Source organism: Myxine glutinosa, chromosome 11 (genome assembly GCF_964187855.1).
Source record: "Myxine glutinosa chromosome 11, kmMyxGlut1.1, whole genome shotgun sequence".
NCBI classification, from domain to species: domain Eukaryota; kingdom Metazoa; phylum Chordata; class Myxini; order Myxiniformes; family Myxinidae; genus Myxine; species Myxine glutinosa.
The window spans coordinates 7,046,612-7,070,423 of record NC_136271.1 but is presented as its reverse complement, the minus strand read 5'-3'; the positions used below and the strand labels follow the sequence as shown (position 1 = coordinate 7,070,423).

The 23,812-nt window shown below is 45.3% G+C and overlaps 1 protein-coding gene and 1 long non-coding RNA gene across 2 annotated transcripts in view; one reads left to right on the top strand and one right to left on the bottom strand.

The window, feature by feature from the left end:
* Window positions 1–230: 230 nt before the first annotated feature.
* Window positions 231–6,896, top strand: LOC144894225 (uncharacterized). Its single transcript, XR_013624887.1, has 2 exons — window positions 231–510; window positions 2,326–6,896. It is a non-coding gene; the product is annotated as an uncharacterized LOC144894225 (long non-coding RNA).
* The window catches only part of LOC137436383 (tropomyosin alpha-1 chain), a 35,602-nt gene continuing 18,397 nt past the window's right edge, over window positions 6,608–23,812 (bottom strand). The window contains exons 4-10 of the mRNA XM_068130102.2: window positions 23,631–23,748; window positions 23,282–23,352; window positions 23,084–23,159; window positions 19,300–19,362; window positions 16,967–17,036; window positions 14,071–14,149; window positions 6,608–7,006 (exon numbers count right to left, since the gene is read on the bottom strand). Of these exons, the coding sequence (XP_067986203.1) occupies window positions 7,003–7,006; window positions 14,071–14,149; window positions 16,967–17,036; window positions 19,300–19,362; window positions 23,084–23,159; window positions 23,282–23,352; window positions 23,631–23,748 (481 nt within the window). The 3' untranslated portion in view covers window positions 6,608–7,002. The remainder of the gene's footprint in view (window positions 7,007–14,070; window positions 14,150–16,966; window positions 17,037–19,299; window positions 19,363–23,083; window positions 23,160–23,281; window positions 23,353–23,630; window positions 23,749–23,812) is intronic.

Sequence of the window (23,812 nt, the reverse complement as noted above, 5' to 3'; positions counted from 1 at the left end):
TTTTGCTCTGTTAAATAGATGTTTTTAATAAAACGATTCAATGAACTTTTGAGCCAGTCGTCTTTGGGGATAAGTCTCCTGATTTCCCTCCACAGTGCTGTGGTACATAATGATAATGGTACATAATGATAATGATAATGACATAACTATAAGGCTACATAATGATAATAATTCCTGTCCGTCTGTGCAACTCGAGGCAATAACATTTTTACCATTTGGACTTTTGTCTTGAAATTTTCAACAAACCTTTATTACGACAATATGGAGAAAAATAACACTGAACAACAAATTTGCTACCGAGGCCAAAAAAAAAAGTCAAAATTAATTAGAGTATGCAGATTTCAAATCTGAAATGAGAATTAACACGGCACGTAAGGATTTTTAGTGACAGAATATTTTTAGAAATCCGATGTCACGTGTTTTAAGTGTTCTTTTTAATACGGTTTATGCTTCAATATTATAATTTAAATAATGTTATATTTTAATATTGGTATACAATGCATTCAGAAAGTATTCAGACCCCTTCACTGTTTTCACATTTTGTTATGTTGCAGCCTTATGCTGAAATCGTTTAAATTCATTTTTTTCCTTCATCAATCTACACTCAATACCCCATAATGACAAAGAGAAAACAGGATTTTAGAAAGTTTTGTAAATTTATTAGAAAGAAAAAACTGAAATATCACATTGACATAAGTATTCATACCCTTAACTCAGTACTTAGTTGAAGCACCTTTGGCAGCGATTACAGCCTCAAGTCTTCTTGGGTATGACGCGACAAGCTTTGCACACCTGGATTTGGGGATTTTCTGCCATTCTTCTCTGCAGAACCTCCCAAGCTTTGACAGGGTGGATGGGGACCATTGGTGGACAGCCATTTTCAGGTCTCTCCAGAGATGTTCGATTGGGTTCAAGTCAGGGCTCTGGCTGGGCCACTCAAGGGCCTTCACAGAGTTGTCCCTAAGCCAATCCTGCATTGTCTTGGCTGTGTGCTTCGGGTCATTGTCCTGTTGGAAGGTGAACCTTCGGCCCAGTCTGAGGGCCTGTGCACTCTGTTTCAGGTTTTCATGAAGGATATCTCTGTACTTTGCTCCGTTCATTGTTCCCTCAACCCTGACCAGTCCCCCAGTCCCTGCTGCTGAAAAACACCCCCACAGCATGATGCCGCCACCACCATGCTTCACCGTTGGGATGGTATTGGGCAGGTGATGAGCGATACCTGGTTTCCTCCAGACATGACGCTTAGAATTGAGGCCAAACAGTTCAATGTTGGTTTCATCAGACCACAGAATCTTGTTTCTCACAGTCTGAGAGTCCTTCAGGTGCTTTTTTGCAAACTCCAAGCGGCTTTCATGTGTCTTTCACTGAGGAGAGGGTTCCGTCTGGCCATTCTGCCATAAAGCCCAGATCGGTGGAGTGTTGCAGTGATGGTTGTCCTTCTGGAAGTTTCTCTCATCTCCACACAGGATCTCTGGAGCTCAGCCAGAGTGACCATCGGGTTCTTGGTCACCTCTCTGACCAAGGCCCTTCTTCCCCGATTGCTCAGTTTGGCCGGGCGGCCAGCTCTAGGAAGAGTCCTGGTTGTTCCAAACTTCTTCCATCTAAGAATTATGGAGGCCGCTGTGCTCTTGGGAACCTTCAATGCAGCAGAATTTTTTTGTCGGCTTCCCCAGATCTGTGCCTCGACACAATCCTGTCTCTGAGCTCTGCAGGCAGTTCCTTCGACCTTGTTGGATACTGCAAAACCCTTTGGTATCACACATGACATATTATGTAAACCTGTTTCCGTTTCCGGGTAGGCCGAGTTAGTTGCTCGATGATGCCCTGCAGCTGAAGGCTTGCGTGTTCGGTCACTGTGTTGTTTGAATAAACTCAGATGTTCATCTCTGCCTCCTTGAACTTTCAACAGACCTCATGGCTTGGTTTTTGCTCTGATATGCAATGTCAGCTGTGAGACCTTATATAGACAGGTGTGCGCCTTTCCAAATCATGTCCATTCAATTGAATTTACCACAGGTGGACTCCAATCAAGGTGTAGAAACATCTCAGAGATGATCAAGAGAAATGGGAGGCACCTGAGCTCAATTTCAAGTGTCATAGCAAAGGGTGTGAATACTTATGTCAATGTGATATTTCAGTTTTTTCTTTTTAATAAATTTGCAAAACTTTCTAAAATCCTGTTTTCTCTTTGCCATTTTGGGATATTGAGTGCAGATTGATGAGGAAAAAAAATGAATTTAAACGATTTCAGCATAAGGCTGCAACGTAACAAAATGTGAAAAAAGTGAAGGGGTCTGAATACTTTCTGAATGCACTGTCTTTCAGATTGATATGAATAGACAAACATGTCTGAACAGTGCAGACTGGTTTTGCTTGGTATGTGGCAAGTATAGACCTCGTACCCAACGGAAAAAAACATCACCAATCGTCTCAAGGCCACAGACAAGCACAACTTCAGTTACAAGGTGGGCGACCAAGACAGGATATGGGAACCACACGTATGTTGCACTGTTTGTACCTCCGGACTGCCACGATGGTTTAATGGGAAACGAACGTCGATGCCATTCACCGTCCCCATGGCTGAACCGTCCCAATCTTCCAGTCAAGGCTGACCCACTGGAGCTGGCTGTATATGGAAGGCTTTCAATATGGTTGGTAGTCCATGATTTCCTGGGGAACCACAGAGCAGCCCACTTGGCCGAGTTGGTTCAACATATGATAAAGGTCTTTGGAGAAATGGGTTGCTCTATGTCGCTGAAGTTGCATTTTTGGACTTCTTCCCAGCCATCCTTGGTGTGATGAGCGATGAGCATGGTGAGAGGTTCCACCGAGTTGTCAACGCAATGCAGACACACCATCAGGGGGGTTAAACCCCAACATGATGAGGGACTACTGCTCGTTTATCCAGAAACAAACCACTGCTCGTCACAAGTGCAACAACAAGTATTAAAGCATTTCTAAACAGTTAACGTATAGTTAATGTTAATACGGGTATTTTATAGTTTATACAATGTGTTTATGTTGTTCAATGTGCTTCGGTTTATGGTTAACCGTTACTCTACATTATATGATGTGTTTATATTGTGCATTTGTACAATGTGCTTGATTTTATTAAAATAAATAATGCATAAAAATGTCATTTTTCTGTAACAAAATCCTGATGTGCTGAGTCAATTCTGACGTCAGATTTGCAATCGGCATGATTTAATTAATAAAGCACACCTTCATTTACCTCGGCAGAAGACGCAAAGTTTTTTTTGGTCCAGTGTAATTAGTAATTAGATCAAAATGTTAGGGTTAGGGTTTTTTAAAACAATTCAATGTTTATTTATTTATTTATCATGAGCTTCACTGTGTCTGTCCAGGCTATGTCTGGATTTTATTAGCTTCAGTTTTTACCATTTGAGCTTTTTTCATCAACTCTTCAACAAACCTTTATAATATACTAGCCGAAAGCACGAGTCAGGTTCACTATGTTTTTTCGTTCAAAATCATGGTAGATTAGCAAACCTATACATTTTTGGAAACGTTATTACATGGAAAATCTGAAAATCAATGTTTACATTTGCCAATTCCGACCAATTCGATTCGACCAATTCGACCAATTCGACCAATCGACCAATTCCATTCGACCAATTCGACCATTCGACCAATCGCTTCGTTCGACCATTCGATCGATTCGATTCGATTCGATTCATCGAATTCGATTCGATCGACCATTCTACCAATTCGATTTGCCAATCAATTTGACCGACCTTTGCTTGTGTGGAACGGACTGTGAAAACGATGCGGACTATATTGTCGGATACGACACACAGGACAGTGATGACGAACTCTGAATGGCATATTCTGTAATCGTGTATGTTTGATGCCATTGACTGCCTGTGTATATTTTGTCATTGACTGCCTGTGTAGATGTGAAGTTATACTGACTGCATGTGTATATATGATTTTGCTGACTGCCTGTGTATGTTTGGTGATATGAATTATTGTGACACATTTTGATGTTATTAACTGCCTGTACAAAATGATAACATGTATTTGATTATGCAACTTATCCTGAATATAAAGACAGTATTTTGCAATTCAAAACCTTTGATTCGTGTCTTACCATTCCCCATAGCACTAATTTGATACTTTCATTGGATTCCTTGTCCCTGAAAATATAGGTTTAGTATATTTTTAAAAGTTTTTAGGGTAATTCGAGGCAGAAATAGAACAAAATATGTATTTTCCAGTGGCCATTTTGAAAATCCAAAATGACCGCCATACAGGTATCTCTCCAAATGTAAACATTGATTTTTAGTTTCCTTATGCTATAACCTTTCCAAAAACGTATAGGTTTGCTAATCTACCATGATTTTGAACGAAATATAATTTATTGACATAGTGAACCTGACTACACCCGGCGTTGCCGGGTTCTTTTTGAATGAATTTACTACTCTAACTCGGCTTTTACTCGCGGCCGTATAAGATTGACTCCTATAATTCAGTTCAGCTTTTAATTGCGAAATGGGCCCAGCCCGGCCGATGCGGCCTCGACCCGCCTCGCCACCTATCCTGCAACCTTCCCGGGGTCCATCCCGACATTTTTGGTGCTTTATGAATGAATTTACTACTATAATTCAGCTTTTACTCGCGGCCGTAGACGATTGACTACTATAATTCAGCTCAGCCTTTAATTGTGAAATGGGCCCAGCCTGGCCGACGCGACCTCGACCAGCCTCGCCACCTATCCTATAACCTTCCCGGGGCCTGTTCCGACATTTTTGGTTCTTTTTTGAATGAACTTACCACTATAATTCAGCTTTTACTCGCGGCCGTAGACGATTGACTACTATAATTCAGCTCAGCCTTTAATTGTGAAATGGGCCCAGCCTAACCGACGCGGCCTCGATCGGCCTCGCCACCTAGCCTATAACCTTCCCGGGGTCTGTCCCGACATTTTTGGTGCTTTTTGAATGCATTTACTACTATAATTTAACTTTTACTCGCGGGCATAGACGATTGACTACTATAATTCAGCTCAGCCTTTAATTGTGAAATGGGCCCGGCCCGGCCGAAGCGGCCTCGACCGGCCTCGCCACCTAGCCTATAACCTTCCCGGGGCCCGTCCCGACATTTTTGGTTCTTTTTGAATTAATTTACTACTATAATTCAGCTTTTACTCGCGGCCGTAAAAGATTGACTACTATAATTCACCTCAGCTTTTAATTGCGAAATGGGCCCAGCCCGGCCGAAGCAGCCTCAACCAGCCTCGCCACCTAGCCTATAACCTTCCCGGGGCCTGTCCCGACATTTTTAGTATTAGAGGTTTCCTCCTATCTTTCACCGTTCGGGGAGATTAGCTTGCGCAGACAAACAAACAAAAACTTTCTTTTATAAGATAGAGAGATTACGAGCAACGGTACCCGCCCTATGGGCGGGGCTTCAATTGGGAGGTCCAAATGAAAGGGCAAAATATCAGAAATTGAAGGCTTTTTTTTATTTTAAACGATTCATATAAACATCCGTTGAATCATATCACACGCAAATCATCAAAATCTAAACAGTACATGGCGCCCATTTTGAAAAAAGATTGAATTCTGCAAAACGGAAGCAGCCGCTACACGTCTTTCTCAGTCGCACGTTTATGTGTGAAGAGTGCGCGCCGAATCTGTAACACGGAAGTGGCCGCTACACCTGTTTCTCAGTCGCTTTGCACACGCTGCCATGTTACTTCGGAGTCGCACGTTTATATAGGAAGAGTTCGTCAGGATTCGATCTACTCTCTCCTGGTACGAAGAATAAACAGTATTTGTAGAATTTCAACAAAAGCCACATCACTGTTCATATCGGTAATTATTATTCCATCGTGTTTGGAAAAGTGGAAAATTGGAAAATTGGAAAAATTGGAAAAACAATATAGCCTATTTTACTCCAGGGGGTCCTAGGAATACCCACCCAAAATATCGTTGAGATCGGTTGAGCCGTTTTTGTGGTACCTGGGAACGGACGGACGGACATTTGGTGAATTATAGTAAGATTGGCAGAGAACACAAATCAATAAAATGTACAATTTGTTTTACCTGTCGTTTTCGTCAAGTTTAGTTGGAGTACAAAGGAGACGCGGACCGGCTTTTAATTTTGAGATTCTTTCTAATGATTATTCTGTGTCGCTAACGCAGAACATGACTTGTGTGCTGGAATTAGCAACTATATATATATATATATATAATGTTTGGCAAGCCAGAACCATAAAATTCATTGTCGTTCAACAACAGGGTGTCTCAATAAAATAGATGCAGACTTTGTGAATCGACAACTTGTCATTCCGCACTTCCTTATGGGTCGTAGCTGATTGGTGTTCAATCATCCAATCACACACTAACGCCATATGTTAGGTATTTGTAACACTCAACTTCACCCTTCTCTCTGCTATTTAATTGTTTTCTGACATATGAAAGTCTGTACACATTTTATTGACACACCTATTATTTAATAAATATTTAAAGCAGCAGCAAACAAGTGAAATTGAAGGAAGAAGAGAAGTGTGAAAGGAAGAGATGACACCTTCATGTGCCATTGTTCAGAAGAACGTAGGCCTCAATAAATGAGAGATAAAACATTGGAGATGTCGAGCAAGGAACCGCCCCAGTTTTTATTAGCATTGTCCAGGAAAAGAAAGAAGCCAATGCAGGGCTCACAAGTTTGAGCTTTACAACAGAACCGTAGTGAGCACAGTCATGAGGAAAAACCCGCAAACGTAAGGGCAGGTGGGCAGTGACCAGTGCATAAAAAGCAGACGAAGAATAAAAAGAAAAGAAAAAAACATGAAAGAAGATATCAGCAACAGAGAAAAAGAATAAAGGAAAAAGGAGGGAAAAATAACGAAAAAGATGAATACAGAGACGAAGGAGAGCGAAACGAAACCCAATGCAGGAAGCAGGGCAGGAAGTGTAAGGGCAGGAGGAGAGAGGACAATGGCAAGCAGGGTCCAGGCACAGAAGATTGCATCGCCATTTATCTGCAGCAGAAAAATTTAAAAAATGGCGTTACCATGCAGCTCAGCAAGCCAGCATAAACAGCCATCTACCTATATCTACAGCCAGGTGACAACATTCTATCCTTCCATGAAAAGGAATACTCTTCTTTCACAGGCATAAAAAATGCTGAGGCCAATGTGTTTCCAATTGGAATTCTAACAGCCGATTATTGATGCAAGGCCTCAAAAACAAATCCTAATTGCACAATATCATGAACGGGCCATTGAACTGTTTTCTTGAGGTATGCAAAGCAATGGCGGATAATTTAAATGATTGTTTAAAGTATTTATGGCCTGAAAATAGCCATCTGCAGCGTGCACCCACAGCAGCCATCTTGCAGCACCTACAGCACAGCAGCGATCACCAGCCTGCACCCACATTAGCCATTTGACAGGGCCCACATCAAGCAGAGCCATCTCCAGCCTGCACCCACATCAAGCACAGCCATCTCCAGCCTGCACCCACATAAAGCACAGCCATCTCCAGCCTGCACCCACATCAAGCATAGCCATCTCCAGCCTGTACCCACATCAATCACAGCCATCCCCAGCCTGCACCCACATCAAGCACAGCCATCTCCAGCCTGCACCCACATCAAGCATAGCCATCTCCAGCCTGCACCCACATCAAGCACAGCCATCTCCAGCCTGCACCCACATCAAGCATAGCCATCTCCAGCCTGCACCCACATCAAGCATAGCCATCTCCAGCCTGCACCCACATCAAGCATAGCCATCTCCAGCCTGCACCCACATCAAGCACAGCTATCTTCAGCCTGCACCCACATTAAGCACAGCCATCTCCAGCCTGCACCCACATCAAGCACAGCCATCTCCAGCCTGTACCCACATCAAGCACAGCCATCTCCAGCCTGCACCCACATCAAGCACAGCCATCTCCAGCCTGCACCCACATCAAGCACAGCTATCTCCAGCCTGCACCCACATCAAGCACAGCTATCTCCAGCCTGTACCCACATCAAGCAGAGCCATCTCCAGCCTGCACCCACATCAAACAGAGCTATCTCCAGCCTGTACCCACATCAAGCAGAGCCATCTCCAGCCTGCACCCACATCAAACAGAGCTATCTTCAGCCTGCACCCACATCAAGCACAGCCATCTCCAGCCTGCACCCACATCAAGCAGAGCCATCTCCAGCCTGCACCCACATCAAACAGAGCTATCTTCAGCCTGCACCCACATCAAGCACAGCCATCTCCAGCCTGTACCCACATCAAGCAGAGCCATCTCCAGCCTGCACCCACATCAAACAGAGCTATCTTCAGCCTGCACCCACATCAAGCACAGCCATCTCCAGCCTGCACCCACATAAAGCACAGCCATCTCCAGCCTGCACCCACATCAAGCATAGCCATCTCCAGCCTGTACCCACATCAATCACAGCCATCCCCAGCCTGCACCCACATCAAGCACAGCCATCTCCAGCCTGCACCCACATCAAGCATAGCCATCTCCAGCCTGCACCCACATCAAGCACAGCCATCTCCAGCCTGCACCCACATCAAGCATAGCCATCTCCAGCCTGCACCCACATCAAGCATAGCCATCTCCAGCCTGCACCCACATCAAGCATAGCCATCTCCAGCCTGCACCCACATCAAGCACAGCTATCTTCAGCCTGCACCCACATTAAGCACAGCCATCTCCAGCCTGCACCCACATCAAGCACAGCCATCTCCAGCCTGTACCCACATCAAGCACAGCCATCTCCAGCCTGCACCCACATCAAACAGAGCTATCTTCAGCCTGCACCCACATCAAGCACAGCCATCTCCAGCCTGCACCCACATCAAGCACAGCCATCTCCAGCCTGTACCCACATCAAGCAGAGCCATCTCCAGCCTGTACCCACATCAATCAGAGCCATCTCCAGCCTGCACCCACATCAATCACGGCCATCTCCAGCCTGAACCCACATCAATCAGAGCCATCTCCAGCATGCACCGACATCAAGCACAGCCATCTCCAGCCTGTACCCACATCAAGCAGAGCCATCTCCAGCCTGCACCCACATCAAGCAGAGCCATCTCCAGCCTGTACCCACATCAAGCAGAGCCATCTCCAGCCTGCACCCACATCAAGCAGAGCCATCTCCAGCCTGTATCCACATCAATCAGAGCCATCTCCAGCCTGTATCCACATCAATCAGAGCCATCTCCAGCCTGCACCCACATCAAGCACAGCCATCTCCAGCCTGCACCCACATCAAGCAGAGCCATCTCCAGCCTGCACCCACATCAAACAGAGCTATCTCCAGCCTGTACCCACATCAAGCAGAGCCATCTCCAGCCTGCACCCACATCAAACAGAGCTATCTTCAGCCTGCACCCACATCAAGCACAGCCATCTCCAGCCTGCACCCACATCAAGCAGAGCCATCTCCAGCCTGCACCCACATCAAACAGAGCTATCTTCAGCCTGCACCCACATCAAGCACAGCCATCTCCAGCCTGTACCCACATCAAGCAGAGCCATCTCCAGCCTGCACCCACATCAAACAGAGCTATCTTCAGCCTGCACCCACATCAAGCACAGCCATCTCCAGCCTGCACCCACATAAAGCACAGCCATCTCCAGCCTGCACCCACATCAAGCATAGCCATCTCCAGCCTGTACCCACATCAATCACAGCCATCCCCAGCCTGCACCCACATCAAGCACAGCCATCTCCAGCCTGCACCCACATCAAGCATAGCCATCTCCAGCCTGCACCCACATCAAGCACAGCCATCTCCAGCCTGCACCCACATCAAGCATAGCCATCTCCAGCCTGCACCCACATCAAGCATAGCCATCTCCAGCCTGCACCCACATCAAGCATAGCCATCTCCAGCCTGCACCCACATCAAGCACAGCTATCTTCAGCCTGCACCCACATTAAGCACAGCCATCTCCAGCCTGCACCCACATCAAGCACAGCCATCTCCAGCCTGTACCCACATCAAGCACAGCCATCTCCAGCCTGCACCCACATCAAACAGAGCTATCTTCAGCCTGCACCCACATCAAGCACAGCCATCTCCAGCCTGCACCCACATCAAGCACAGCCATCTCCAGCCTGTACCCACATCAAGCAGAGCCATCTCCAGCCTGTACCCACATCAATCAGAGCCATCTCCAGCCTGCACCCACATCAATCACGGCCATCTCCAGCCTGAACCCACATCAATCAGAGCCATCTCCAGCATGCACCGACATCAAGCACAGCCATCTCCAGCCTGTACCCACATCAAGCAGAGCCATCTCCAGCCTGCACCCACATCAAGCAGAGCCATCTCCAGCCTGTACCCACATCAAGCAGAGCCATCTCCAGCCTGCACCCACATCAAGCAGAGCCATCTCCAGCCTGTATCCACATCAATCAGAGCCATCTCCAGCCTGTATCCACATCAATCAGAGCCATCTCCAGCCTGCACCCACATCAAGCACAGCCATCTCCAGCCTGCACCCACATCAAGCACAGCCATCTCCAGCCTGTACCCACATCAAGCAGAGCCATCTCCAGCCTGTACCCACATCAAGCACAGCCATCTCCAGCCTGCACCCACATCAAGCACAGCCATCTCCAGCCTGTGCCCACATCAAGCAGAGCCATCTCCAGCCTGCACCCACATCAATCACGGCCATCTCCAGCCTGTACCCACATCAATCAGAGCCATCTCCAGCCTGCACCCACATCAAGCAGAGCCATCTCCAGCCTGTACCCACATCAAGCACAGCCATCTCCAGCCTGCACCCACATCAAGCACAGCCATCTCCAGGCTGCACCCACATCAATCAGAGCCATCTCCAGCCTGGACCCACATCAATCACGGCCATCTCCAGCCTGTACCCACATCAATCAGAGCCATCTCCAGCCTGCACCCACATCAATCACGGCCATCTCCAGCCTGCACCGACATCAAGCACAGCCATCTCCAGCCTGCACCCACATCAATCAGAGCCATCTCCAGCCTGTACCCACATCAATCACGGCCATCTCCAGCCTGCACCGACATCAAGCACAGCCATCTCCAGCCTGCACCCACATCAATCACGGCCATCTCCAGCCTGCACCGACATCAAGCACAGCCATCTCTAGCCTGCACCGACATCAAGCACAGCCATCTCCAGGCTGCACCCACATCAATCAGAGCCATCTCCAGCCTGTACCCACATCAAGCAGAGCCATCTCCAGCCTGCACCCACATCAAGCATAGCCATCTCCAGCCTGTACCCACATCAAGCATAGCCATCTCCAGCCTGCACCCACATCAAGCATAGCCATCTCCAGCCTGTACCCACATCAAGCATAGCCATCTCCAGGCTGCACCCACATCAATCAGAGCCATCTCCAGCCTGTACCCACATCAAGCATAGCCATCTCCAGCCTGCACCCACATCAAGCACAGCCATCTCCAGCCTGTACCCACATCAAGCACAGCCATCTCCAGCCTGCACCCACATCAAACAGAGCTATCTTCAGCCTGCACCCACATCAAGCACAGCCATCTCCAGCCTGCACCCACATCAAGCACAGCCATCTCCAGCCTGTACCCACATCAAGCAGAGCCATCTCCAGCCTGTACCCACATCAATCAGAGCCATCTCCAGCCTGCACCCACATCAATCACGGCCATCTCCAGCCTGAACCCACATCAATCAGAGCCATCTCCAGCATGCACCGACATCAAGCACAGCCATCTCCAGCCTGTACCCACATCAAGCAGAGCCATCTCCAGCCTGCACCCACATCAAGCAGAGCCATCTCCAGCCTGTACCCACATCAAGCAGAGCCATCTCCAGCCTGCACCCACATCAAGCAGAGCCATCTCCAGCCTGTATCCACATCAATCAGAGCCATCTCCAGCCTGTATCCACATCAATCAGAGCCATCTCCAGCCTGCACCCACATCAAGCACAGCCATCTCCAGCCTGCACCCACATCAAGCACAGCCATCTCCAGCCTGTACCCACATCAAGCAGAGCCATCTCCAGCCTGTACCCACATCAAGCACAGCCATCTCCAGCCTGCACCCACATCAAGCACAGCCATCTCCAGCCTGTGCCCACATCAAGCAGAGCCATCTCCAGCCTGCACCCACATCAATCACGGCCATCTCCAGCCTGTACCCACATCAATCAGAGCCATCTCCAGCCTGCACCCACATCAAGCAGAGCCATCTCCAGCCTGTACCCACATCAAGCACAGCCATCTCCAGCCTGCACCCACATCAAGCACAGCCATCTCCAGGCTGCACCCACATCAATCAGAGCCATCTCCAGCCTGGACCCACATCAATCACGGCCATCTCCAGCCTGTACCCACATCAATCAGAGCCATCTCCAGCCTGCACCCACATCAATCACGGCCATCTCCAGCCTGCACCGACATCAAGCACAGCCATCTCCAGCCTGCACCCACATCAATCAGAGCCATCTCCAGCCTGTACCCACATCAATCACGGCCATCTCCAGCCTGCACCGACATCAAGCACAGCCATCTCCAGCCTGCACCCACATCAATCACGGCCATCTCCAGCCTGCACCGACATCAAGCACAGCCATCTCTAGCCTGCACCGACATCAAGCACAGCCATCTCCAGGCTGCACCCACATCAATCAGAGCCATCTCCAGCCTGTACCCACATCAAGCAGAGCCATCTCCAGCCTGCACCCACATCAAGCATAGCCATCTCCAGCCTGTACCCACATCAAGCATAGCCATCTCCAGCCTGTACCCACATCAAGCAGAGCCATCTCCAGCCTGTACCCACATCAAGCATAGCCATCTCCAGCCTGCACCCACATCAAGCATAGCCATCTCCAGCCTGTACCCACATCAAGCATAGCCATCTCCAGGCTGCACCCACATCAATTAGAGCCATCTCCAGCCTGTACCCACATCAAGCATAGCCATCTCCAGCCTGCACCCACATCAAGCATAGCCATCTCCAGCCTGTACCCACATCAAGCATAGCCATCTCCAGCCTGCACCCACATCAAGCATAGCCATCTCCAGCCTGTACCCACATCAAGCATAGCCATCTCCAGCCTGCACCCACATCAAGCAGAGCCATCTCCAGCCTGTACCCACATCAAGCATAGCCATCTCCAGCCTGCACCCACATCAAGCATAGCCCTCTGCCTGCACCCACATCAATCACAGCCACCTTGCATTCACAGCCAGCAACTTGCACACATCACTCGCAAATACAGCCAAGCAAAAGCACCAAAGAGACGAGACATCTTGAGCTACAAGAGAGGAAGGTTCGGTGAAGGTTAAATTGAGAAAGGAGAGGAAGTTGGAGGGCAGGAGAGTTCGAGAAAATGGTGAGAAAAAGGGAAAGGTGATTTCAAGGGGAATGTATGAGGAACAGAGTCAAAACGTTGTTATTTTCGTTCACTTCCTACGTAGATGACCTCAAATTTAAAAACGGAAAAATAACGATTTTCAACAATCTGAATGAATAATGTTACTTTTTTTTAGTTTGGTTGTTAAAATATTGGTTCAGATAAAAATCACAAACCACGTGCAAGGAAGATGTTAGCTCATTATACGCATCCATCGATTGAAAACATTTGAAGTTAGAGTCTCTCCAAGGAAACTTGAGTGCAGAGAGTTAACGCTTGAACAGGCATTGTAAGTCCATACAAATCCAGTCAATTTGTAGTAACATCTCGAAAACATTGCGATGTTAAAAAAAGTGAGGAGGTACGAGGCTGCGGCCTAGTGTGTGAAAGTGGCCAGGTAAGAATTTGCTTGTTAACCTGAGGATGCGTGGCTGAGTTTCAATGGACCCGGTGCCCATCGAATGCCATGCATCCGAGGGTTAAAGGGTTAACGCGGTAAGTTAAATCGTTATGGATCATCAACGCGGTTAGTAACTCACATTAGAAGGTTTGTGTGCGTTAGTTTTGGTGCCTCGACGAATAATCATCGAGATATACATACAAGGTGTGAGCAGTTTAGGTTTTGAGTGCTGCAAGGCATGCTGGGATAGGGGCAAAGGTAGCCAAATGGTCGGATCAAGTTTGCGGTTACATCGAGGTCATGTCGTTGAGGGTGTGGTCCAGCTCCTCACTGACCGCCTTGTACTTGAGCTTCTGGTTGTAGAGTTCGTCTGAATAAGGTGCCGAGAAGAAGAGGAACGAACAAAACACAGTCACACGGTTGGAGTAGATAAGCAACGGTGGAAGAGCAAGACAAAGATGAGCAATTGTGTCGTGATTTATGAGGAAGTGTAAATCTGAAAAATAATAAAATATAAAGCAGGAAAGGTAGGAGATTGAAAACAATTAACACCTCATTATGTTAAGTGGGTAATATCGGAAAGGCAAGTTATTTATAACACCAAAGCAAATGAGGCCTTCATCTGCAGCTTGGTTGAGTGCTGCTCTTCCCTTTGGGCTAGCACACCTGGCTAGCACACCTGGCTAGCACACCTTGATGCCATGGAAACCAAGGCCTTCAAAAAATCATTGGTATCTCATGGTGAAGTCGAGTCTCTGGGCCTAGCACGTTCACATCGTACACAGGTCGGTGGTCTCTCTGTTTTTTTTTTTTTTTTTTTTTTTTTTTTTTTTTTTTTTTTTTGTTTTTTTTTGTATACAAGATCGAGGCTCGTGAAAGAGCGAACATTAATCACACAGAAAGACAAACCGACACATTAAACATATAACATAGGGAGCGGTAGACAAGATGGGGAGAGAGGGGGAAGGACACAAACACAACATTTGAGAGCAGGGACCGAGAGACATGGAGACTTCGAGAGATCTGAGAGAGGGCGAGGGCTTTGGGGGGGGGGGGGGCGTGGGAAGGGGGCAGTGGGAGAGGTATAAAACATATGGACACTGCCAGGACTTCCAGGAAAGAAGTTGGAATTTCAAACAAGGTGGATCTGGGGTGAATTAGCGGGGGTAGAAAAGATCAAGGTTTTGGATGGGGGAAGATAAGAGATGGTGGTGAACAGCTGTTTTAAAGACCTGGAGGGAGGAGTGGGATTGAAGGGAGTGAGGGAGTTTGTTCCAGAGGCGGGAGAAAAGAGGAATGAAAGAGTGAAGGTGAGCGGAGAGCCGAGATTTCGGCAGTTTAACCATCAGAGGGTTGCTGGCAGATCTTGTGCGACCTGTAGGAATATTTGGGGGACAGAGCACAGAGAGAGCTGGGGGTGCAAGGCCGGAGAGGAGTCGGTAGAAGACAGAAAGACCACCTACCTGCCTGCGGTGAGTGAGTGAAAGGCCCTCAGAGATAGCTTCATCGCGGGAGATTCCAATAATTCTGAAAGCTTTGGTTTCAACAGCGTGAAGCCGAGCTAGGTGTGAGGCAGGAGCACCGGCCCATAGGGGAGAACAGTATTCCATTGAGCTGCGGATGAAAGCCTTGTATGTGGTGAGGAGCTCAGGTGTGCCGAGGAAGGACTTCGCACGACGGAGGATGCCCAGTCGGCGACTGGCTTTGGAGGCCAGCTTGGAAATGTGGTTTTCCCAAGAAAGATCATGGCAGATAGTGAGACCCAAAATCTTGAGCGACAGAACTTCTTGGAGAGGATTGTTGAGAAAGTAGATGGGAGGGTTGTCCAGTCGATCTTTTCGGAGAGACATAGTAAGAGTGTGAGATTTGTCAGGATTGAAAGACATGTTCCACTTGTTTGACCAGTCTGTGATTCTGTCCAGGTCTTCAGAGAGTGAGGAGGCAGCAGACTGCCGATCTGAGGGAAGAGGAATGGAGCGGCAGAGAGTGGAGTCATCAGCAAAGAGATAGAGAGGATTTTCGAGAGAGTCAGAGAGATCATTGATGAAGACCAGAAAAAGCACGGGGCCCAGAACACTGCCTTGGGGAACTCCAGCCTGAACAGGAAGAGGAGATGAGAGAAACCCATTCAGGGCCACACGTTGACGACGACTAGAGAGGAAGTCCGCCAGCCATGCGTGGAGATTTCCATGGATACCAAAGGAGGAGAGTTTGGTGAGCAGAGCGGGGTGCCAGACCGTGTCGAAGGCACGTGATATGTCGAGGGAGACAGCTCTAATTTCCTGTTTGGCATTGAGGACCTCCATCCATTGTTGAGACAGCAGAAGCAGCATGTCCAGAGTAGAGTGACCTGGTCTGAAACCAAATTGATGATCAGAGATCAAGCCATTGGAGAAGAGGAAAGATTTCATATCAGAAGCAATGATGGATTCCATGACTTTGCTGATAATTGGGAGAAGGCTGATTGGTCTGTAGTTGCTAGGATCTGTTTTTGCACCTTTTTTGTGCAAAGCGGTGATGTTGGCTGATTTCCAAGCAGATGGCCTTCTCTACCTTCCTCCTTTCTGGCCTTGCTGCCTTTTCCGTGCTTTGTCCCCCCTCACACACCCTCAGGTTTCTGCGGAGCACGCATGGTCCACCTTCACTCCTCTTTTGGTGAAACGACTTGAATTCAGGATTAATGCTCACTTCCACTCATTCTTTCCTCTTTTTTTCTTGCCTGTGGAACCACCTTCCACATCCTCTTCAATCTCACTCTTCCCTCCAAGTCTTCAAGACAACTGTTCACCACCATCTCAGATCATCTCCAATGGAAAACCATGATCTTTTCTTCCCTCATTAATCCCCCATCCTACCCAATCCCAATCTCTCGTCCTTCCAAATTTCCAGTTTTCCCTCCTGAGAGTTTCCTTTTGTATCGATGTTGTCCACCCCATTCCTCCCCACACTCCATTGGTTGTCCGCCTCCACCTGTCTTGGCCTATGGCTCTGCAGTTGATGTTTCCCCCCTCTCTGCTGTTCCTTTTGTCCCGTTGCATCCCGATTCCATTCAGTGTACTCGTACTAGCTCTTCCACCGGCCTTGACTACGTATCCAAAAATAATAATAAAAAATTCATTTATTCCCTTGTCGTATCGAAATCCGATGAAAGAAACGGACAGCTGTCGAGTTCAACAGGTGTTTGTACCTTCTAGGTCATCAATGGTCTTCTCCAGCTTGGCCACCGACCGCTCGGCAAACTCTGCACGCGTTTCCGCCTGGAGCACAAGGAGGAAATATTTAGGAGGTATGCGCTCTACCGAGTCATTCTAGTCATTGCTGTTACATGGTTAAATACGGTGAAATATGGTTAACTATGGTTAAATATGGTTAAATACGGTTAAATACGGTGAAATATGGTTAACTATGGTTAAATATGGTTAAATGTTGTTAAATATGGTTAAATACGGTGAAATATGGTTAAATACGGTTAAAAACGGTTAAATATTGTTAAACATGGTTAAATATGGTGAAATATGGTTAAATACGGTGAAATATGGTTAAATATGGTTAGATGTGGTTAAATATGGTGAAATATAGTGTATGGTGAAATATAGTGAAATATGGTAAAATATGGCGAAATATGGTGAAATACGGTGAAATATGGTGAAATACGGTTAAATATGGTGAAATATGGTGAAATATGGTGAAATACAGTGAAATATGGTGTATGGTGAAATATGGTGTATGGTGAAATATGGTTAAATATGGTAAATACAGTGAAATGTGGTTAAATACGGTGGAATATGGTGTATGGTGAAATATGGTGAAATATGGTGTATGGTGAAATATGGTATATGGTTAAATATGGTTAAATACAGTGAAATATGGTGTATCGTGAAATATGGTGAAATATGGTGAAAGGTGGTGAAAGGTGGTGAAAGGTGAAATATGGTGCATGGTGAAATATGGTGAAATATGGTGTATGGTGAAATATGGTGTATGGTGAAATATGGTTAAATATGGTTAAATACGGTTAAATACGGTGAAATATGGTTAACTATGGTTAAATATGGTTAAATACGGTTAAATACGGTGAAATATGGTTACATATGGTTAAATACGGTTAAATGTTGTTAAATATGGTTAAATACGGTGAAATATGGTTAAATACGGTTAAAAACGGTTAAATATTGTTAAACATGGTTAAATATGGTGAAATATGGTTAAATACGGTGAAATATGGTTAAATATGGTTAGATGTGGTTAAATATGGTGAAATATAGTGTATGGTGAAATATAGTGAAATATGGTAAAATATGGCGAAATATGGTGAAATACGGTGAAATATGGTGAAATACGGTTAAATATGGTGAAATATGGTGAAATATGGTGAAATACAGTGAAATATGGTGTATGGTGAAATATGGTGTATGGTGAAATATGGTTAAATATGGTAAATACAGTGAAATGTGGTTAAATACGGTGGAATATGGTGTATGGTGAAATATGGTGAAATATGGTGTATGGTGAAATATGGTACGTATATGGTTAAATATGGTTAAATACAGTGAAATATGGTGTATGGTGAAATATGGTGTATGGTGAAATATGGTATATGGTGAAATATGGTATATGGTGAAATATGGTGTATGGTGAAATATGGTGTATCGTGAAATATGGTGAAATATGGTGAAAGGTGGTGAAAGGTGGTGAAAGGTGAAATATGGTGCATGGTGAAATATGGTGAAATATGGTTAAATATGGTTAAATATGGTGTATGGTGAAATATGGTATATGGTGAAATATGGTGAAATATGGTGAAATGTGGTGAAAGGTGGTGAAAGGTGAAATATGGTGCATGGTGAAATATGGTGAAATATGGTGAAATATGGTGAAATATGGTTAAATATGGTGTATAGTGAAATATGGTGTATGATGAAATATGGTGAAATATGGTGTATGGTGAAATATGGTGAAATATGGTGTATGGTGAAATATGGTATATGGTGAAATATGGTGACATGGTGAAATGTGGTGAATGGTGAAATATGGTGTATGGTGAAATATTGTGAAATATGGTGTATGGTGAAATATGGTGTATGGTGAAATATGGTATATGGTGAAATATGGTATATGGTGAAATGTGGTGAAATATGGTGAAATATGGTGTATGGTGAAATATGGTGTATGATGAAATATGGTGTATGGTGAAATATGGTGTATGGTGAAATATGGTGTATGATGAAATATGGTGTATGGTGAAATATGGTATTTGGTGAAATATGGTATATGGTGAAATATGGTATATGGTGAAATGTGGTGAAAGGTGAAATATGGTGTATGGTGAAATATTGTGAAATATGGTGAAATATGGTGAAATGTGGTAAATGGTGAAATATGGTGTATGGTGAAATGTGGTGAATGGTGAAATTTCAATATGGTGAAAGACAAGTGTAAAGGCAGATAAAATGTCATGTACACCGTCTGTATGTGCAATGGCTGCCATGCATGCGGTTTGGTGGATTTCCTTTCGTTTACCTCCTTGAGCTTGTCTGTGAGACTCTTGATCTCCTCCTCGTATTTGTCCTCTTTTTGCGAGTACTGTAGAAGAGAAAAAAATATGGCGGAAAATTATTCTGCAGCATTTACATGTTCTCATAGAGATTACGAAAACAGATTAGCACAGTTTAATCGGAACGGGTAATTATTACTAGATGTGGTAACCATCAAAAACACCACATTGTTGTGGCCTCCACCCAAATGGCAAACATTGGTTTTCTCAACATGTGACACCATGTAACCAATTGAGTCTCAGGTTATCCAGATTAAATAAACAATGCAAACTAAACCAAAAAAGCCCCATTGTCATCATGAAGTAGCAAAGTAACTCCAAACAAATGTGGTTTCCTTTGTTAACCATGCGGTTTCCTTTGTTAACCATGCGGTTTCCTTTGTTAACCATGCGGTTTCCTTTGTTAACCATGCGGTTTGTCACTACGATGTCTGGCGGTTGAAAATCTAACCCCTTTTGACTTTTTAATATGATCAACATGTTCCACTGGGCTGGCAGCATGTACCTGGATGTACACACATTTACCTATAAGCTGTCTAGCCTGGGTTTGAATCCTGGCCCAGCTATAAACTGCCATCCTGGTGCGAGATTCAATGTGTGTGCCATCCTTCGGATGGACGTTAAACTGGTCGTCCCATCTGCTGTCTTTCGCTGGTGGACGTTAAAGATCTCACGGTGTTCTTCGTGAAGAGTAGGCGAACCATCGCCGGCACCCTGAACAAATTACAAATTCCTGCCCTAACCTACAGGGGGCACTGCATCAGCGGCACAGCCGCACCCTCAGCCAATGATGCCCCCCGGTCCAAACTGATATCAACGAATCATTTTTCTCAACGTTTAGGATAACAAATCCAAGTTGCGATATAACTACGTTCACGCAATATTGAACGCAGGATTTCTGGGCCATGTGGAAATGTTGCAATTTCTTCGCCATCGTGGCCATTTCCTCCCAATTGGGTCAAAGGACGGTTATGTCTCAACTCTTAATGAGCCCACAAGATGTCACTGCCTTGAGTGAAAGTACTCATCATTTACAGTGCATCGGGAATTGGATTCCACTTAAAATGTCGTTGAAGACAAACTTTTGTGCCACGGCGAAAAATACAAAAATGTTCCAAAAGGTAATTTCATACGACCAAAAGGGTTGAGGCATAATGTTTGCGTCGGTCGGTGCACCTTTTGTACCTAATTATTGAATCTTCAGCCATTCAAGTTGCAATTTTCCGGCTTTGATTTAACGTGCTCGAAGACATTAAAACTGGCGCAGTGTTCTTCCCAAGACCAACGCACAAATTCCCTGTGTCGGTGAAGCGTAGTGTTGATTCCACCATTACCTATTTAGAATGTTTATTGAAGCACCAGCCTCTAGAATCCCATGCTATCTGGTATCTGGCTGTCAGCATCAGCAACACAAATCATAAAAAATAGAGTTAACATTTGCCCAAAAAGAAGAAAAAAAGTCTACTGGAACTTCAGTCTCTTCTGCACTCGCCTTGTATAATAGGCCGGCTTGTTAACTCGGATCTAACATTGCTCTGTACATCAGCCATCAATGAGGCAGTCTTGCACCATTGTCAAATTATTCTGTCTTTTCATAGTTGTTAGGGTTAGGGTTTAACCATATAGTGATCGACGTAATAAAGGAAGAGAATCTTTCACACTGTATCCATCTATAATGGGGCATATACGTACATGGCTATGTATATATGTGGTGGAAATAGCACCACCTTCGGTGGTAGCCAGTATTACAAATCAACTTCATAAAATAGCGCCACCTTTGGTGGTAAGCAGTATTACAAATCAACTTCATAAAATATCGCCACCTTTAGTGGTAGCCAGTATTACAAATAATCTGCATAAAATAGCTCCACCTTTTGTGGTAGCCAGTATTACAAATCAACTTCATAAAATAGCGCCACCTTTGGTGGTAGCCAGTATTACAAATCAACTTCATAAAATAGCGCCACCTTTAGTGGTAGCCAGTATTACAAATAATCTACATAAAATAGCTCCACCTTTAGTGGTAGCCAGTATTACAAATCAACTTCCTAAAATAGCGCCACCTTTGGTGGTAGCCAGTATTACAAATCAACTTCCTAAAATAGTGCCACCTTTGGTGGTAGCCAGTATTACAAATCAACTTCATAAAATAGCGCCACCTTTAGTGGTAGCCAGTATTACAAATAATCTACATAAAATAGCTCCACCTTTAGTGGTAGCCAGTATTACAAATCAACTTCATAAAATAGCGCCACCTTTGGTGGTAGCCAGTATTACAAATCAACTTCCTAAAATAGCGCCACCTTTGGTGGTAGCCAGTATTACAAATCAACTTCCTAAAATAGCGCCACCTTTGGTGGTAGCCAGTATTACAAATCAACTTCCTAAAATAGCGCCACCTTTGGTGGTAGCCAGTATTACAAATCAACTTCCTAAAATATCGCCACCTTTGGTGGTAGCCAGTATTACAAATCAACTTCCTAAAATAGCACCACCTTTGGTGGTAGCCAGTATTACAAATCCATTCATAAAATAGCGCCACCTTTGGTGGTAGCCAGTATTACAAATCAACTTCCTAAAATACGCCACCTTTGGTGGTAGCCAGTATTACAAATCAACTTCATAAAATAGCGCCACCTTTAGTGGTAGCCAGTATTACAAATCCATTCATAAAATAGCGCCACCTTTGGTGGTAGCCAGTATTACAAATCCATTCATAAAATACGCCACCTTTGGTGGTAGCCAGTATTACAAATCCATTCATAAAATAGCGCCACCTTTGGTGGTAGCCAGTATTACAAATCAACTTCATAATCCAATGGAACCTTCTCAAAGTTCTGATTCTTTCAGCAAAGAAGTATTGAGTATGATACGTTGTGATCAATAAAATTTCTTTCAAAATGGCAAAAATAAAAAAGTGCATTTCCATGAATGTGCCGCAGCGCATTGCCCACTGTAGGTGGGCCGAGAGGGTACTTCCTCCCCGAAGGTGAGTGCCCACCTGTGATGACTAAAGATTAGATACATATTTGTAGCAATCTATATTGCGGACAATCGGTTTTTCAACTTTTTCTTTCTGCTGCTTTGGTGTGGCGATTACGTGACAGCTTTTGACCTTAAAGTAATAGAAATTCGCATTAACAATATTAATGTTTTCTGTACTTCACCGCACTTCCTTCACCGAATCTTGGAATTAGCACCTACCGGGAACACCGCAGTCAGATTCATCATCCGAGACAAGAAAACTGCTTCTGTTACACCGATTCTTACAAATCTGCAATGGCGACCTCTTAATCAAATAATTTATATCGAGGCCCTCAGCCTGACTTCAAAAACCACATTCAAAATATAAACTCCTTCACTACTGTGGCAATTATGTGGATGGGACCCCCCCTCCCCATCCCAGCCCCCACCTGGGCGAGCTGTTGTATAAAGGTTGAGAATGTAATGTTTCCGGCAGAGATAACACTGCAGTACGAGCTATCTTATAGGGGAAGAGCGAGCGTCAGGATCTACTTTGTGTCTGGCTGATAGTGACATCTATTCCCTCCGCAAACTTCTTCTAATTTCTGATTTAATGGAAAATAATTAAGACTCATGTACAATTGTACACCCAAGCTTTGTCATTCGTTTCCTGTGTTGCACCTGCGTCTCCCATCTTACTCATTCACTTTTGCATCTTAATGAAGACATCTTCCTTCGGCCAAGCTTGTTTTACATCGTGCCATCTCACTTAGGCGCACACTTTACCTTGTCAGCAGAAGCCTCCAGGGACTTCAAGTTGTTCGTGACCGTCTTCAATTCCTCTTCAAGCTCAGCGCATTTGCTGAAGATTGTCAAATATACAAGAACAGGATAAATAAACTTTGTGCGACATGGAAAGGAGTGGAATGACAAATGAGGAAACGATGTGCACGGTGTGCCAAGCGCGTGCCCTTGTTTGCTTACGTTTCTCCGAGCTCCGCTCGCTCCTCCGTGCGCTCCAGCTCACTCTCGATGATGACCAGTTTGCGAGCGACCTACGCTTTTCAGGAAAGAAGAAGTTCCATTTAGAATTGCACCAGAACAAACAAACCAGGAACTTAAGTGAGAAGTTGAAAAAATCTAAGCAAAAAAAATCATCCAGATGTGTGCGATGGGGGACACGACGTTCAGGGTTGTCGCTGCAGAGAGTAAGATGGAAAGAAGGATTGCAGTGGAGTAAGATGGAATTGGGAAGAAGTAGGGAATCTGGAAGAGCATTGGGTAGCTATAGCGTAGGGCAGCCAAAACACAAATAGATGGAAGAAAGCCTCACCTCTTCATATTTGCGGTCGGCCTCTTCCGCAATGTGTTTCGCCTCCTTGAGCTGAATCTCCTGCAGTTCCATCTTCTCTTCGTCCTTCATGGCCCTGTTTTCTATCACCTTCATTCCTCTGCAGCAACAGAAAATGCTTTCGATGATGTTTTGGACCCAAGAACACATCACGAGGAAGCAAG